We start from the raw sequence: 16,268 nt of genomic DNA, 5'->3' as shown, positions 1-16,268 counted from the left end.
CAATACTTTGATACAACTAGTTACCAGAAAACAGCATTTTCTTGTTTTATGCTGATTATTACAGCCTACACATCAGGCAAGACTGTTCCTAACCACAATGAGATGATAAAAGGAAGAAAGCAGTTGCTGGTTGGGAGTTTTAATTTCTCTTGTTTGGCAGGTACCTCCCTTATGGTTTTCATTTATCAAAAGAGTGGGTTTTTATTTTCTTCAGCAAAGTACAAAGCTTCAAGTAGGGATGGCGCTAACTTTTGAATTCTGGTCTGCTATTTTAGTCTATGACCAGCAAGGGAAAGACAATCACACTTAGCATGTCAATCACCATTATTTCTTTTGCATGACATCCTCCATGACTACTTTTAATATGCAGTTTCTATATTGTAGCTACTGGATAAACACTACTTACCTGTTGGGCATAAAATGTTAATGAGCCAAAAAGAAATGTCTGGATATCCTGCTAAGCCAGTGAATAAAGGAATATATAATAATTATGAGGACAAGAGTTTTAACTGGATGCATTAGGGAAAAAAGAATGGATCAAGACAATCACCAATTTCATTGTAAGGTTCAGTACTGGCAAATATTTGGGCAGTGGGCAGTCCAAGCTGGTTTTTTGTCTTTTTTCTGGTCCTGCAGACCATTTTAAAAGTTCTGGTGTTACTGAGTGGACAATGAAGTGTGGCTTTCCTTTATTATGTATTTTGAATTTTAATTGCCCTTTTCTGTCTAGCAATGTTTTTAGTTCTGATAAACCTGAGGTCATATTAACAAATTTCCTTTTTCACATATTTGAAACTTGCAGTCTTATTGTCAGCTGTGATGTCCTGTCACAGAGTCTAAAGATTTTAGATTAATCAGTACTAAAGATCACAACAAAATCAGGACAGTGGGCAAAATTTGCAATTGCAAGAAACTCAATAAAATGTAGCCTACAAAATTAGTCTTTGAAAAAGATGTATGAACTGGAAGAATCACAAATATGACTTCGAGATGCTTTATGAGCCTATGGTGCTGACAGTTAAACACATTTCTTTTTCATCGTGTAAAAAGAAAATACAAAGAGGGCAAGTAGGTGAGTGGGCCAAAACCCGGTCTTTGTATGCTGAGGTATTGGCAATGTATCAAAAACCAGAACAGATTCTAGAATTATGCTGTGTTAAGTCAAAATGTTTATATTTTCCATTCTTGTCCATAAGCAGAATCCCTTATTTATATTCCCTCTACAATGATGTGATACTTAGCAAGAAGTATCTCTAATTTGTGCAAGCATCTGGACCACCAAAGAACAGGAATGACAGAAACCCAACCTATTAACCCCCAGCTCCACAACCCAAAACATTTATTACCCAGTTGTTGACTAAAACATTTAATTTAATTTGGTAGGGTTTTTTTGTTTGTTTGTTTGTTTGTTTGGGGTTTTTTTGAGGAAGTTCCTTACTGGACTTCAGGTTCAGTTGAAAAATTTACTAATCAACAATGGAGTTTATTTAGTCATGAATTATCCTACGGACAGAACATAAATAACCGTGTGTTTCAGTCCCTGCTCTTTGAAGAAAATGCGTAAGACAGGAAAACTGAGGTGGTTCTGAAGTTACCTATCCAATGCAACCTATTTATTTATATACATACAAGTTAAAACAGCTCTACCTGAAAGCTAAAACCTTTTTATCTTAGTCAGTTTTCAGACAGCACTTTGCTTATGACCATATTTCTAAGCAACAATCGACAAAACCAAGCTAATGGAAAATGTGTAGCGTTTACACAGAATCGGTCACGGGTTATTTAGGGACAGCTCTGCTAAGTAAAACCAGTAAGATCTCTAACCCCACATCAACCTAGCTATAGCCGTATTCGGCTTTTTTTAGGTGCCGGTGTCATCGGAACCACATATCCCGTAGGCAGCCGAGCCCCCGTGAGGATCTTCCTTTCGTGCCTCTCTCCAGGCGCGGGAGCGACGCGCGGGCAGAGCGCTGCCCGCCTGAGGAGCGGCCCGGCCGAACGCTGCTCCAGCGGCGGCTGGGGGGCACGGACCGCACCGGGCTCGCACGGGGAGGGGGAGGAGGAGGAGGAGGAGGAGGCGGTGGCAGCCACCCCCCCGACCGCCACCCCGTGGCCGCGAAGGGCGGCCGGCCACACCTGTGTCCCTCGGCGCCCCCGGCTCGCCCCGCCCCGGTCCCTCCCGCTCCGGGCGGCGGGGCGGGCCCGCACCGCCGCTATTTGACCCCGCACCGCGCTGCCCGCGCTCCTCTGCCGCTCTCGCCGCAGCCCCGACCTCGCCCGCCCGCCCGCCCGCCGCGCTCGCCCCCGCCATGCCGAACATTGTGCTCTTCAGCGGCAGCTCCCACCACGACCTGTCCCAGCGGGTGGCGGACCGGCTCGGGCTGGAGCTGGGCAAGGTGGTCACCAAGAAGTTCAGCAACCAGGAGACCAGGTGCGTGCCCCGGCCCCGGCGCTCGCCGCGCCTCCCGTTCCCACGCCCCGCCGGCGTCACGGGCGCACCCCGGACACACCCCCGCGCCCGGCGGCTGAGGCGGCGGGGCCCGCTCCGCTGTCACCCTCCCCGCTGTCATCGGGGCTGGCGGCGGGGCCCGCTCCGCTGTCACCCGCCCCGCTGTCACCCCGGGCTGGCGGCGGGTCCTGCCAGGGCGGCTGTGCCGGTGCGGGACCCGCGTACGGACGGCTCGGTGCAGGTGCAGCCGCGGGAGCCCGGGGCGGGCCGTGTGTCCCGCCCGGCGCGGTGCGGGCTGTCCCAGCCGGGACTCGCTCCTGGTTGTGCCCCCTCCCTTCCCCCGCCTGCACAAGCACCGCACCGCAGGTGTCCCTGCTCAGGGCTTGTGCCCGGCTCGGGAGCGCTCCCGTCGGGAGCTCCTGGGCTGGAGGAGGGCTAGCACGGCCCTGGCCGGGTGAGGAGCATCCTCCCTCCTGTGCGGTGGGAATGGTGTTTGCACAGGCAGCCCGTCTGCGATGTCAGGCGCATCCTGCCGCTCGCAGATAATTAACTGTGCAGCTGATGAACTTTATCTACCGAGAGATAAAAAAAATCCTATGAACTACGGTATGCCGTGCAGTTTTTTAAGTAGGTCTTCCCTACTTACCTACCTATATCTGCATACAGGCAGATATGAAAACAGGATGCTGGATTAGATTTTTAAAAGCATCTAAGTCAAATTACACTTGCAGAATTTGTTGCAACTGGTCTTTATTTTGCATTAGCAGCCAGGTGTGTGTGTGGTGGATCCATTACAGCTCCTGTAGGGCTCCACTCCCTAGTCCAAGACTGATGGTCATGCGTGAGAGTGATACAGGTTGTTGTGATGGCCTTGGCTTACTCCTCAAAGTGCAGTCATTCCAGATTCCCAGCCAGCCAAACACCAAAAGTAACTGGTAACAGTGCAAAAAATCCTGTGTGAAACCATGAGGACAGCTTGCTCACCTGGAGTCTGGGAATGTGTTTGCCAGGGCTTTTTCTATCAGTATTGCCTCTCTTTTCTAGTGTGTTATCTTAGCTTTATGATCCACCTATTTAATTTGCTCAGTTTTAATGAAGAATTTTAAATTGAGGTGACAGTGGTATGTTCACCCCATGAGCTGGTAAGACTGCAACTGCTCCTCTGTATAGGTATGTGAGTCTAGGGTGCCAGCTGATTCTGAAACACAAGTTCCTGATGTAAATAGCTGGCTAGTCTCTGAGGTTCTTGTGTGTTTATTTTCATCTGTTCTTGTTCTGAATCTCCTGAAAAAGCATGTTTTCATTGCTTCCTTTGAAAGATTATCATGATGTGTTCTAAAATTGCTCTCACAAAGCTTGTCCTTTTCTGTCTACATTTTTGCATTCTCAGTGTAGTTGCTCTTGTTCTAGTTATGCTCACTGGCATTACTATAAACCCTCTTCCATTGGTGTTTATGCAATCTAATGTTTGCACACTCTAACTCTTCTATTCATTCCTGATTAAATGAAAGCTTAAATCTTCTCTCAATTCTTTCCAGCCCCATACTCACTTTATTGCTCTTTGATCTCCTTTCTGCATGATAAAACTTAACTTGTGTATTTGGTTGCATGAATTCCTTGCTAACTTGTCTAATTTTTTTTAATGTTTCTTCTCCAGAGACACTTATCTTAATCTGTGCTTTAAACAGCAAACAGCAGAACTAAATTGATTTAGATTTCATTCAAGGTGGAAATTTATCTCAATTTGCATATTTATTTTATAAGATAAGTTAATTAAATTCTGGGCTTTAGGATACACCTATTTTTCCAGGTATGGAATATTCTCTCTACCATTAAAAAGAAGGCAGTGGTGACTGCAGTATCTCAGTGGTTTGGCTAATCTGGTAGCGCCAGTTCATGTTTTTAGGCAAGTAGTGATGTACACATATGCAGAATGTATTTATTAGAAACATTATTTCTAGTTGTTTCTGTTGCAACATGGCAATGCTGACATTATCTTTTTTTATTTATTTTATTCCCTCAATTAAAATGGCTTAATATTTTAAACCTTTAAGTGTTTGGATTTTAGTTGTTTTTCTGTTTTGTTTTACAACTTCTTTTGAGTCTAATCTGAATTTCCTGTTTCCCCTTCAGCAAGTAAAGTTGTGTCCACTACGTATTATTTCAAGTAATTTTTTCAATATTCTTAGCAACTAACTTCAGGATGTTGACTTTCCAGTTTTCTAGACTAATGTTCTCAATAAAAAAATCCCCAGTAATAATAGTAAGAGAATTCCTCAACAATGTATTTGAAATTAAACTACAGGTAAAGTTGATACTTATGCAGAGGGGCTCCTTGCTGAGGGATCTGGATTTTCAGTCTTTCTATACTGTTAAACTGTGTGTGTATATAAGCAAAAAATGACTTCTTCCTATATACAGTGACTCCGGTGCAGTACTTTTAAAAATTTTTCTTCCATTTTTAAATTTATAGACAAGTGTATTGGCATGATGAAATACTCTTGCAGTATTGCAGAATACTAAAACCTGATAGTTAAAAAGCTCAAAGAACCTTAAACCTTCCAGTGGCACTCCAGCAATCCCCCATGCAAACAGATAAGCCTGAGCCTGAGGGTCAAACTCTTGTTTTGTCAGATCTGTTAAGTTAGCAAGTTGCAGAGAAGATTTACCTTTTGTTCAAAACTCTGTTTTGCTACTTGCTGCATTTTCTTAAATATAAATGGTGCATAAATTGACAACTGTGTGCAGCCCCAGGCTTAAATCTGTGCAAAAGGTCCTAGCTGGAAGCCTTTCACTTGAGAGTTGTAATTAGTCTGGCTAGCAGAATAGAGTGGAGGGAAGAGTTATTAAATATTTTGCATTATATTTCAAGTGAAACAGGCTTTAGGTTTCAGTCCCAGTTCTCAGCAGCTGTAAGTGGGTTTGAGAAACTGATGCTGAGGTTAGCCAGGGATAAGACCACCACTGACAAGCACTGTGGTTAAACAGCCAGTGCCTGTATGTTTACAGCTCCAGAACATTTAAAATAGGAAAGGCTCCTCATTTTTATCTGTACAGAGACTGGTCTATCTAGCAACAATATCACAATCATCTTCTGATTTAGGCAATCAATATTCTTTCAGGTTCTGTGGCTGGTAAATGTAAAGCCTTTGCTGAGAAAGTGGGGAAATTGCTGCCAGACTCAATCACTGCCCCATTTTTTTCTTCCTTCCCTTTAAACTGTATGGAAATGTTTTCCTTCAGCTGGCTACTAAAGTGAGGCAGCCCTACCAAATGCAGCACCAGAGCTCCTCACTAAGCTCTGGTTGTGGATGATAACTCTGGTGTGTGTCAGTTAAGTGCCAGCCACAGTGGCATGGAAGGAGCTTTGGTGGCACCTCCTTATTTATCTGGCAAAATGATAAGGACTGCAGTGGGGGCTTAGTTTATCTTCTTCAAACCCCACAAACCAACTGTCATCAGCAGTTTTGAGGCTGAAGAAAGAAGAATAGAAGTCCTTAAACAGGGAGGGCTGTTGTAGCCTCAGCATCATGAAACTGTTTGACTGACACGTAGCAGATACATACAGATATTAAACATTCTGAAGCCTTTTGCAAAATTGTCTTCAAATACACTGAGGTGGCATTTAATTAGAATTGCTGTACAATTAAACCCCAATGAGGATATTTTTAATATACAATTAATCCCAGTGAGGACATTTTTGGTGAGTCAATTGAAAAAATATTATGAAATGTATTACTTTGTAAATAATTTTATTTTCTTTCAGGGTAGGGTATTCTTCCTTCTCTGAAGACTATTTATTTTAACTCTGCCCTTGATATACTTGTTATTCTCAAAATGGAGAAACTACTCTCAGATGGCATTCTTTTGCACACATTTTTCCTAGTGGAAGATGGTTAGTGCTGCCACCCATTCCTGTGAGATTCCTGGCTTCTTGCTGTCAGATTCACTGGCTGAAGTGAGTCTTGTAGATTTTCTTAATCCAAGAGGAAAGGAATTGAAGTCCTGCCTGGCACATGTGAATTTGAAGGCTTCCTACCCACAGCCTTATTCAACTGCTGAAGTTGGACTGTTTCAGAAATATCAAATTAAAGTGAATCTAATTTAGCTTTTGCAGAAGGAAATATGGAATGACTACAAAGGGACATTGGCTGCTTTATGGGAAAAGCTGTGCTGTTGATATGAGAGCCATTTTTTTGTGAGTAAATGAAACTTGATTTCATGGGCTGAAATGTGATCTTGGAAGTTAGGAAAAAGTAGCTGATGCTTCCCTGGAGAATCCAGGATGGATTTGAGTTTGTATTTCACACAAAGTGGCAAAATGAAATCACTTTGTTCCATGAAGAAAGTAACTGAAAAAAAAAAAGAGCAAACCTAGAAACTTATGTCCTAGAGATTTACAAATTGTCACCTGGCTTTAAGACTTCCTTCTTAATCCCCCATCAGCATTGTCTCAGATGAGCCTTAACTCTACTGCATCTCATGTAACCTGGCTCTTTTGGGCTCAGCTGGTGTGGAGCCATGAAGCCATGAGCTGTATCACCCTCCCTGAGGAGATGCTTTGGTATTTGCAGATCCCTGCCCATGGGATGAGGAAGCTCAGGTCACAAACTGGTGTTAGAACAGCTGAAGGCAGGAGGGACTAGGGACACATGGGGATGTGAAGTGTTTCTTCATAGTGCCCAGATGCTGAGCAGGTGATTCCCAGCTGGGCTGGTTGTGGTCTGCCTCTCTCAGTGGGGACAGCTGTTTCCCTCTCTCCCAGCTTGCTTACACTGTCATGAGCTAGAGGAGGCTGGAGAAATAGATTTTACCAGCTTGGCTGGAGAAGGTAAAAATTGTTTCTGGACTGTGCACTGTATGTGTTAAAGCAACAACAGTTTTGTTTGTATAGGGAATTGAAGACACAGCAAATATGGCCATTTATTGCACTGTTCATTTCTCTGAATTGGAAAAGGACCCAAATCCTTTAAAGTTTTTGGTTTGAGACTTCCACTTATTTGACCTTGCCATATGCGGTGCACTTTTAACTTTGTGTAGATGCTAAATACTTGAAATTAAAAAACAACCTCCCCCCCAAAAAAAACTCAAACAAAACAAGAAAAAAAAAAAAACAACCACAAACCCACAACACCACCTCCCCCAGCCCACCCCCCCAAGAAAAATAAAACAAAGGCAAGCCAAACAAACCCCCCTCCAATATGTGTGGATAATGGCTGACAGTCCCAGGTGTCCTGAGGTGCAGAGTTTAGTACTCAGCCTTTGAAGAGTTTTTGCTCATGTTCAGACTTGTTAGACTTCTGTTTCCAAATGTTTGAGGGTAGTTTTGGGCTGCATGTTGTTAAACCCAGAACTTGCTCAAGAAAAGGTGTTATCCTCTTGCAGTGGCAGGCTGTATGCCAGAGTGGAGGGTAACAAGATATTTCCTATCTTCTGGTGTTTACCACACCAGTGCTCTGCATCAGAACTGGGCAGCTGTTAATGGAGATGTAGCAGAGGGCTGTCTTGGAACTGTGGAAAAGCCTAGAGCTGAGGGGACACCATGGGTGCCAGGAGATCTGGCATCCCTGTAGCCTTAAAACCAGCTCTGGCATTTTTATAGTTTCTTTCTTGCTTTGGGCTTTGCTGGTATTCAGGTTATGATGTAACATCACATCAGATGAAATATTTGCCCAGTAAGTTGAAACTCTTGGGTTGAAAGACTTTACTCTGGGAAATGTGTTCCCCGAGGTAAGAGGTCAAACGCACCCTGCTGCTCAGTGCTTGCCATTGGCTGGGTTTCAATGAGTTGCAAACTCAGCATGTGGATTTGTTTGATCACTTTTGAGATATTGATTCATTTGCACACTGTATGAGGACTCTAGACCTTCATTTTTGGCTTCTTCTCTGGGTGTTGGAAGGGCCTGAAGTACACATCTACTTTTTTAGCATCTATTTTTTTTGAGAAATCTTACTTTTTATAAGCATGGCTAGAAACTTAAACTGCTGTAATTATTTTTAAAAATACATAGAGCCCTTTTAAGTGTATGATTTGAACATCTTAGCTATGTATTTACATTATTAACCTTTGTAGTCTGGCCCTACATACTTAATCCCCTGTTTCCCCACAGCTGCTTGGTTTTTAGTTAGAACATACAAATTTGTAATTCCCATCACTAAGTTCAGTTGGGACTGCTCTATAAATCTAGCTCAAAAGGATCTCAATCTGTGATTACTCCTGATTCTGATTTTTGCTTAATGGATGCTTCAGCCATTGAAATATGTTTGTAACCTAAGTGGGTTTTATGCTGTATCCTTAATTCATGGTTGTTAGTGTGTCCAAGTTTCTACTTGTTAAATGGAGCACTCAAATAAGCCTTTGCAAGTTGAAGGCAGATACCAACACTTAAACTTGGTATTCATCATGTCCTATCTTATGTGTATCTTTCCCAGCTTGTGTTTCTGGATGCCAAGCATCTGGCTCAGAGTTCATTACTTTTGTTTGCTATTGATTTTGTAAATTTCCCTTTTAAACACAATTGTGTGGTGTCAGGGCTTTTAATGTGCAGGTTCTGTTGACTCTTCTTGAACAGAAATTTATTTAAACTGTTACCAAATAGGTGAATTTGATTAAATTGCATAAAACAAACAGAGCTTGTAATCTTGAGGCAAGAGCTTGTTTTTGTGTCCTTCCTCTGTGTCCTGACTATGTGAAATTGTTTAAATAACCTCATAAACAGTTAATAAGGTCATGATATAGATGGGGGAATTTAGTAGCAATGTTAGTAAGATAACTGTCACAGAGTTTGACTGCAGTTAGCTTAGTGTTGTCTAATAAATACTTGAAATACAACATTCAAATACCTGATTCTGTAGTTTATAGTCTTTTATTGGTTGCCTGAATTTGAAAAAAAAAAGAAAGGATGGGGCAAAAAAAACCTACAAACCAAAACAAATCCTAATTGCCAATTCCCTGCCCTTCCTCTAGTTAAAAAAAAAAACTCCAAAAAAATAAACAAAACAAAACAAAAAAACCCCTCCACCCAAACCCCCACCAGTGTGGTTAGTACAGGCTGTATCTGATGGAACACTTGCAACACAATGACTGGTTATCTTTTACTCTCTGGCTTGGGGAAGGTAAAATAGGCAGCTCTGTGTGTATCTGTTGGTTGAGTCCACACAATACCTCTCAATCTTTGAGACAGTAGATAATAAGAGATACTGATCTGTTGTACAGCTCTGTCTTGTTGACTGGGAAATGTGACTACTCACATTTCTATGTGACAAGTATGTCATTCTAGCCTTAAAAACATAGCTACACTTCTTTTTCAAATGCCCGAAGAGAGAAAGAAGTTCCGTGTTTTGTTTTCTAAGTTGTTTACAAGTTGATGTTTATTGGTAGCCCAAGATCATAAGAAAAAAATACAATTAGTGACAATGGAAAAATAACATAGTATTAACCAGACCTATATTTATCTGAGAGTATATTCCTTGACCTTCTGAAAACTGTTATTTTTTTTAATGATGTGCATAGAAGTGACAGTTTTTAAAAAGAGTAAAACAACTCCAAGTGTTCTTTCAGCATATAGTGAACACTAAGATCATATACTTTTGTCACTCAGCCAATGTTTTTCCTAGTATGTAATGTTAGACTGTTAAATTACCTGTTCCTTTTTTTTCTTAAGTAATAAAATAATTTTTCTTTGGGCATATTCCAAAGGTGTGGTACGAGACAAGACTCATTATAAAGCAGGTCTGTGTAACTGCTGAGTCAGGGTGCAATTAGAATTTTTTAAAGCCCTCATGATAACCACAAAGCTATAATAATGATTGCAGCTACATCTGTAAGCTTGTGAGTAGATTCCTCACATGGAGCTGGGTTTGTGTTCAGGAGGGCTCCTACTTAAGCCTGGCTAGTTTTTTCTAATCATGTATCACATTTAGTATCTTGCTGGAAAAATGTTGTGTTGACCAAAACTTGTCCAGCTTCAAAAAGGGAAACAAAGAAAATATTTAAATCAAAACACAATTCTCTGAATGGCCTCATTCCATTGATCAAAAACTTAGAGAGGGAAATACAATTTTTTAGTCACAAAATTGTTGTCTTTGTGGAATAATGAAAGCCTCAGAAAGGTTTCCTGATATATCTGCAGATGATGGTGCCCCTGACCACCTCTGTCCTTCCAGAGACCTGATGTTTGATGATTTGCTTTCTTTTGACCTTAAGGAATCCTGCTTGTAGCATTCTTAGGAAAAAAATGTAATCAGTTAAGGAGAAAAATTAATACAGGATCTTTGGATAGTTTGAGGCTGCAGAGAACTCAAATAGGGCAGCTGAGAGCATGTACTCAACTATCTTGATAGTGATAAATCAAATGTGTGTTTATCATTAAGATGTTTAAAAGCAGTAAATTCCTTTCTGCAGAAAGCTCATGAGTCTTACATAGCACCCTGAGAGCTGATAAACAAAACTTGTTGGACTATGTTTGACTAGAGCAAGCCTCAGCATTGAGGGACCCATTAGAGAAATTATTCTACCCACATCTGGGCCATTTGGATGGTTTCCAATCAGAAACTTCAGCTTATTTGTGTCTTGGGTACAGATACAACCTTTTAAATAAGGGTTCAATATATTCCAGCATTTAATAACTGAGACTAACATAGTAGAGCATGGATTTGCACGGTCTGATCACTTAATTATTTAGGAAGTCTGTATGTTTTGTGTACATAGTACATGGATTTAGGGAAAAACAAAGGTTTTTCTGTTATATTTATGTGTAAGTTTTGGAGTAACAGGTGTGAAAAGTTAGTGTGGTTCAGCAGTAGGTGTCTTTTGCTTGGATCTAGAATTGAGAAAGGATTACGCATTCAACAGTTTTGTTTTATTTTTCCTGTTTAAGTTCAATTTAATTTTTGAATTCTGTGGTGTGAGCAGTGATTGATCCCAGGATTTGTCTTGAAATCTGTGGAAGAACAAAAAAACTTAGATACTCACATAAGGAACCAATGCACGTAAGCACAGTCAGAGGAAATAGAACTGACACAAAATGAGAGTTGAGCTGTGGCAAGCTGTTGATTAGCACCCTTCTTAGCTTTTCTGTAAGATTTTTGTCTTTTAAAAACACTTTACTTGAACATCATGGTGTAGATTTTATAGCTGTTGGTTGGTGCTGACCTGATGAAGACCATACTGGCTTATATTTAAATTGTCAAGCAGGCTCTTATGGAAATTGCTGTAAAAATCATCCTACTCTAAATGGGAAGTTTACAGAAGACCTGTGGTAGTTTGTTAAAACACAGCTGTTTTGGGTTTTTTAAAAATTTTTTAGTAATGCCTTTCCAGTACTTCAAGTGTTGAAATGATCATCTCCTGCTCTTTCAGTGTAGAGATTGGTGAAAGTGTGAGAGGGGAAGATGTGTATATTATCCAGAGTGGCTGTGGAGAAATAAATGATAACTTAATGGAACTGCTCATCATGATCAATGCTTGCAAGATTGCATCATCCTCCAGAGTGACTGCTGTAATTCCATGTTTTCCATATGCCAGGCAAGATAAGAAAGACAAGGTAGGTAAGAATTGTCATTTTGGAAGGCTTCTATTCACTTTGCTCACTTGAAATTTTTGGAGATTAACAATTTTCATAAACATTTAAGTGATTTGAAAGATTTGATTTCCCCCCCCCCCCCCCCCCTTTTCTCTTGGTAAAATATTCAATTAGTTTATCCACAATGGATGGAGCAAGACAATAAATTAGTTTTTTTGCTTGTGCATTGATAATTGGCATGCCTTCAGTTTGCAAATATAGATATATTCTATGTGTGTGGTCTATTGCAGAGGACTTTGCTAGCAAACTGCATTTTATGGGATTGTTTATCCTGCTTTTTCAAAGTTTTTTTTTTGTTTTTAAATCCCTATTAATGTGGAGAGAACACCTTTTAAGCATTTTAATTTGCATGGAATTAAATACTGAATTCAAAGTGCTGTAACAATTATGTTGGGTAGGTTTTTTCCTAGATGGTTAAACAGAGCAAAATGGAAGGAACTGATAAAATCCACAATACATAACAGAAATTAACAAAAACATTATTTTATGCTGCCAGACAGATTTTAAAAAATTTATATCTGTAATATTTTTTTTTATTTACGAAGACAAGAAATTGTATGGAAACCCTATAAATGCTTTACTGATTTTATTGCCCTTTTCCTGAATTTGGTGTCATAACTGATGAATATATCAGTTCAGCCCGGTTGGTAACACAGTAACAAACCCTCTGTGGGAAGTGAGACTGATTTTAAAAAAGAGAAAACTGGACTTTATCTCTACTATATGTACAAAAAAGACCCTTTAGAGGTTATATGAATGGTTACTTTTACCTAAGCTCACTTGAAAAGAAGTAATAAGAAATGTGAATTTGGCTTTAAAGATTGGATTGCAATGGTTGTGTTTTTGGAAAATTGTCTCTCTCCTTTACTTCTTATAAATGGACTGCCCCCTCTTTTTCACGTTGGGCATCAAACCATTCTGCAAACCTTCTGTTGATTTTTATATTCTTTTAGATTAAAAACCTAACAGGACTGAAGTAATGGAGAAGCTAAAAATAATAGCCGTTATTACAAAATATGTAATAGTCAGCCTAGATACCTAAGAACAAAAGTAAAAAAATTATTTTCTGGTATATTAGTTCTTTAGGTGCAGGCTCTGTAGTACCATACTACTACAATGAAAGTCTGCTGGCTATACTTCCAAAAATGGAATTCAGGGATTAAAATGTAAGAACCTATTCTATGCCTACATCTCTTGGTGCTTCATTTTTGCTCTGTTTTGTAGTGGATGATGCTTTCCCTTGATCAGAAGGGCTGAAATACTTTATATCAAAAGACCTTGAAAGGCTATCAATGAGCATTTTGGTGCTAAGAAGGGAAAGCATCTCACAATGTTTTAATTTCCCACTTCATATTGGGAAGTTCTGCTGTACCATCCTCTAAGTTCTTGGTGTGGGAAAAGTATGAGTATATTCCAAAATTTCCATGCATCTAAATTGTTGTGTCAAGGGTATCCAAATTTCATGTGGCAGACTTCCAGAGACATTTTAACTCCCCAGTGTGGTGGCACAGTGCACGCCATCCAGGAGCATTTTGTATTTCAGAAATGCATTGGAAAGTGATTTTGATTAATAGAGATTTTGAGATTTTTTTTCCAGACTGTTCTCTGTGTGTCACTGAGTTCCACAATTGTAGGCATATATTTTTTGTTGTAGTTGTTTGTGGGGGCTTTTTTCCCCCTCTGTTTTGCAATTGAGAAAATGTTTGCCATCTTTGGAAATTAACCTTGGTAGTTGACCTCTGTGTTGCAAAATAAGCTATAATGCAGCTGTCAACATTGGGCAGCTTATTGACAGGGACATCTTCCCTCCTGCTTGCATCAGATCACTTGGTCTTTGACCCATCATGAGTGCACAAGCTTTGTGTGCTGCCTGAAGTGTCAGTAAAGTGCCAGCCATTTTCTTCCTATGATCACACACAGATTTTCTTCTATGGTGGAAGACGTTGCTGTAGTTTGCTTGACTTTGAATTGAAGCAGTATAATCTTCAGTACATGGATGTTGTTTTCTAGTTTGAATTTAAGTTAGTGGCTTTAAATTGTTATGAACTAAATAGACTGAGTCCTTGCTGCTTAAAATAAGCATGTATTTGTCATACCTCTGGTGCAGTTATGATTTCTGAGAACAATGAAAGTGCTCTTCATTTATTCATGTAAGGAAAGGGCCTTGTAGTAAAAATCTTAGTCTGAGCAATTTAATCTACTCTGAAAATTTTAGCACTAAACCGGAACTATCTTTAAATGACAAACAGATAAAAAAAACCCCAAAAACAAAGGCTTACTGAGAATGATAAAAAAGTCAGTAAATTAATTTAGATTCAGTCAAGTGCTGCCCTAAACTAGAATATTTCTGATGCACAAGCTAGGTAAACTTAAAAATAGCTCAGATGTTTCTGTGCTTTGACTATAACTGCATTTATGCATCCTCCTATTATGCCAACCTTCCAAGCTGTGGGCAGGAAACATTTATGTAGGATGCTGTAGAGATGCCTTTGAGATAAGTTAGAAGTAGTGACAGATGAGTTTGGTGTTCTACAGCTCACGTAACTTTGTTTTTTTGATTTGTAGAAGGGGTCCGTGGAGCGTTGGGTAGGTATAATTTATTTATTTTTTTTTTTAATCTAACACTACGCATTTCCATTAATATGGCCTTAAAGGGTGAAACTTACTGGGTTACATTATGTATAACTAGGAACATTTTCAGTTTCACTTCTTGATTTCAGTTGTGTTTCACCTAGGCCATGACAGTAATCCTGTGGAATAATTGATACAAGAAAACCCCTAGATTTAGTTTAAAAATTATTTGGATATTCAAGATAATGGCTGTCAATTTCTGAGGCTTCAAAGCAAATCTCTAATTTTTGAGATTATAAATTTGGGTAATGCATTAGTGAACATTCAGTATCCATACACTTCACAACTGGCTTTCTTGGAAGTGAAAGTTCCAGTTATAAATCTTTGGGCTTTCTTTGATTTCCTTTCTTTTTTTTTTTTTTTTTTTTTTTTTTTCTGTTCAGTGTGCATGTGATGAATATTGAGCAAGACAATGTACTAAGATGCTTAAAGGCAACAGAGCTTTGATCTTAATGGACAACTTTTACTTTCAGCTATGTGTCCTTTGCACAGTTACTCTTGTGGTGTTGTTTATATTAGCTTTGTGGATTCCTCCTGCCACTGGTAATTCAAGTGATTTTTTTAACAATTTCGTTTCTGTAAATAATCTAATGCTGCATTTCACACTAATAATTCTGAAAATAATCTAAAATTACATCAAAGAATTGAGCAATGAATACTGTGAATCTGGGTTTTCACCTCTCTCATCAGAAGGGAACCTTACAAACTATGTTATAAGGAAAATCATGAGTTCTCATTCACCTTTATCATCCAAGTTTCTGAATAATGAGGTCAGGTTGAATGAGGTTCCCATGAAGGGACGTGTCTAGCCTGGAAAGATAGGATAGTACAAGCAGGAGAGCAAACCTCTCATTTCAGATTTACCTGTTAGTCCAGCTTTAAACTAGAGTTTTGGAAAGAGCTGGTGAGAGAACACTGCAACAGAATGAAAAGAGTAGATACTAATTTTTTTTGTTAGATGTTGACAGAGATTTGAGAGTATTTTGAAGTCCAGCTTAAAAATGTCAGGTGCTAAAATGAGCTGAAGTGATGAAGTGATCAGGAATTCAAATGGCATGAACAAAAATCTGCTACTAATAATAGAAATATCCAGAAAGCTTTGGACAACTTACAGAACTGAACTTAAATGAAGAGCAGTTGTTCTCAGGAAGTGGAAAATCAACTGTGCTGAAGCAGTAATGATGATGAACTCAGTTCTGAAAGTGATATGCATCTGAATTGCAGAGATCTAGAGAAGTGCTGGCTGTTGCATCTGCTTTCTGTGTGTCTTACCCTGACAAAATGGTGGTGATGTTCTGTGAAACACAACACCCAAAAGGGGTGGTTTCCAAAATGAAGAATTTCAGTAATTATGGTGATAAACTTGATCTGGCCATAAAACAAGACTGCAGTATCTCAGTTTCTATTCTGGAAGTGTGTTGTCAATCTGCAGGTTAAAACAGAGAAATACCCAGTGTCCACCTAAACTAGGAACAGTTTTGATGAAAATATTGGCTTCCTGATAGGACACAGATGGACAAGCATCCAGGCTAAATTGCCAGTGATTCAGCTCATTGTCACTTATGCCCTTGAGCATCAATGGAAGGAAAGCAGAGGTACTCTGT

The 16,268-nt window shown here is 39.7% G+C and overlaps 1 protein-coding gene across 2 annotated transcripts in view; it reads left to right on the top strand.

Annotated features, from left to right (window-relative positions):
- The first annotated feature begins 2,193 nt into the window (after positions 1–2,193).
- PRPS2 (phosphoribosyl pyrophosphate synthetase 2) overlaps positions 2,194–16,268 on the top strand; it is a 26,952-nt gene continuing 12,877 nt past the window's right edge. The window contains exons 1-3 of one of the 2 annotated variants that reach the window (XM_054654652.2): positions 2,237–2,431; positions 11,811–11,994; positions 14,599–14,619. In XM_054654652.2, coding sequence (XP_054510627.1) covers positions 2,310–2,431; positions 11,811–11,994; positions 14,599–14,619 — 327 coding nt within the window. In that variant the 5' untranslated portion in view covers positions 2,237–2,309. Of the gene's footprint in view, positions 2,432–11,810; positions 11,995–14,598; positions 14,620–16,268 lie in introns of both variants that reach the window. The other variant, XM_054654653.2, reaches the window with a different exon arrangement.

Source organism: Agelaius phoeniceus, chromosome 2 (assembly GCF_051311805.1).
Source record: "Agelaius phoeniceus isolate bAgePho1 chromosome 2, bAgePho1.hap1, whole genome shotgun sequence".
Classification (NCBI taxonomy): Eukaryota; Metazoa; Chordata; class Aves; order Passeriformes; family Icteridae; genus Agelaius; species Agelaius phoeniceus.
This window is presented reverse-complemented; position numbering and strand designations above follow the sequence as displayed.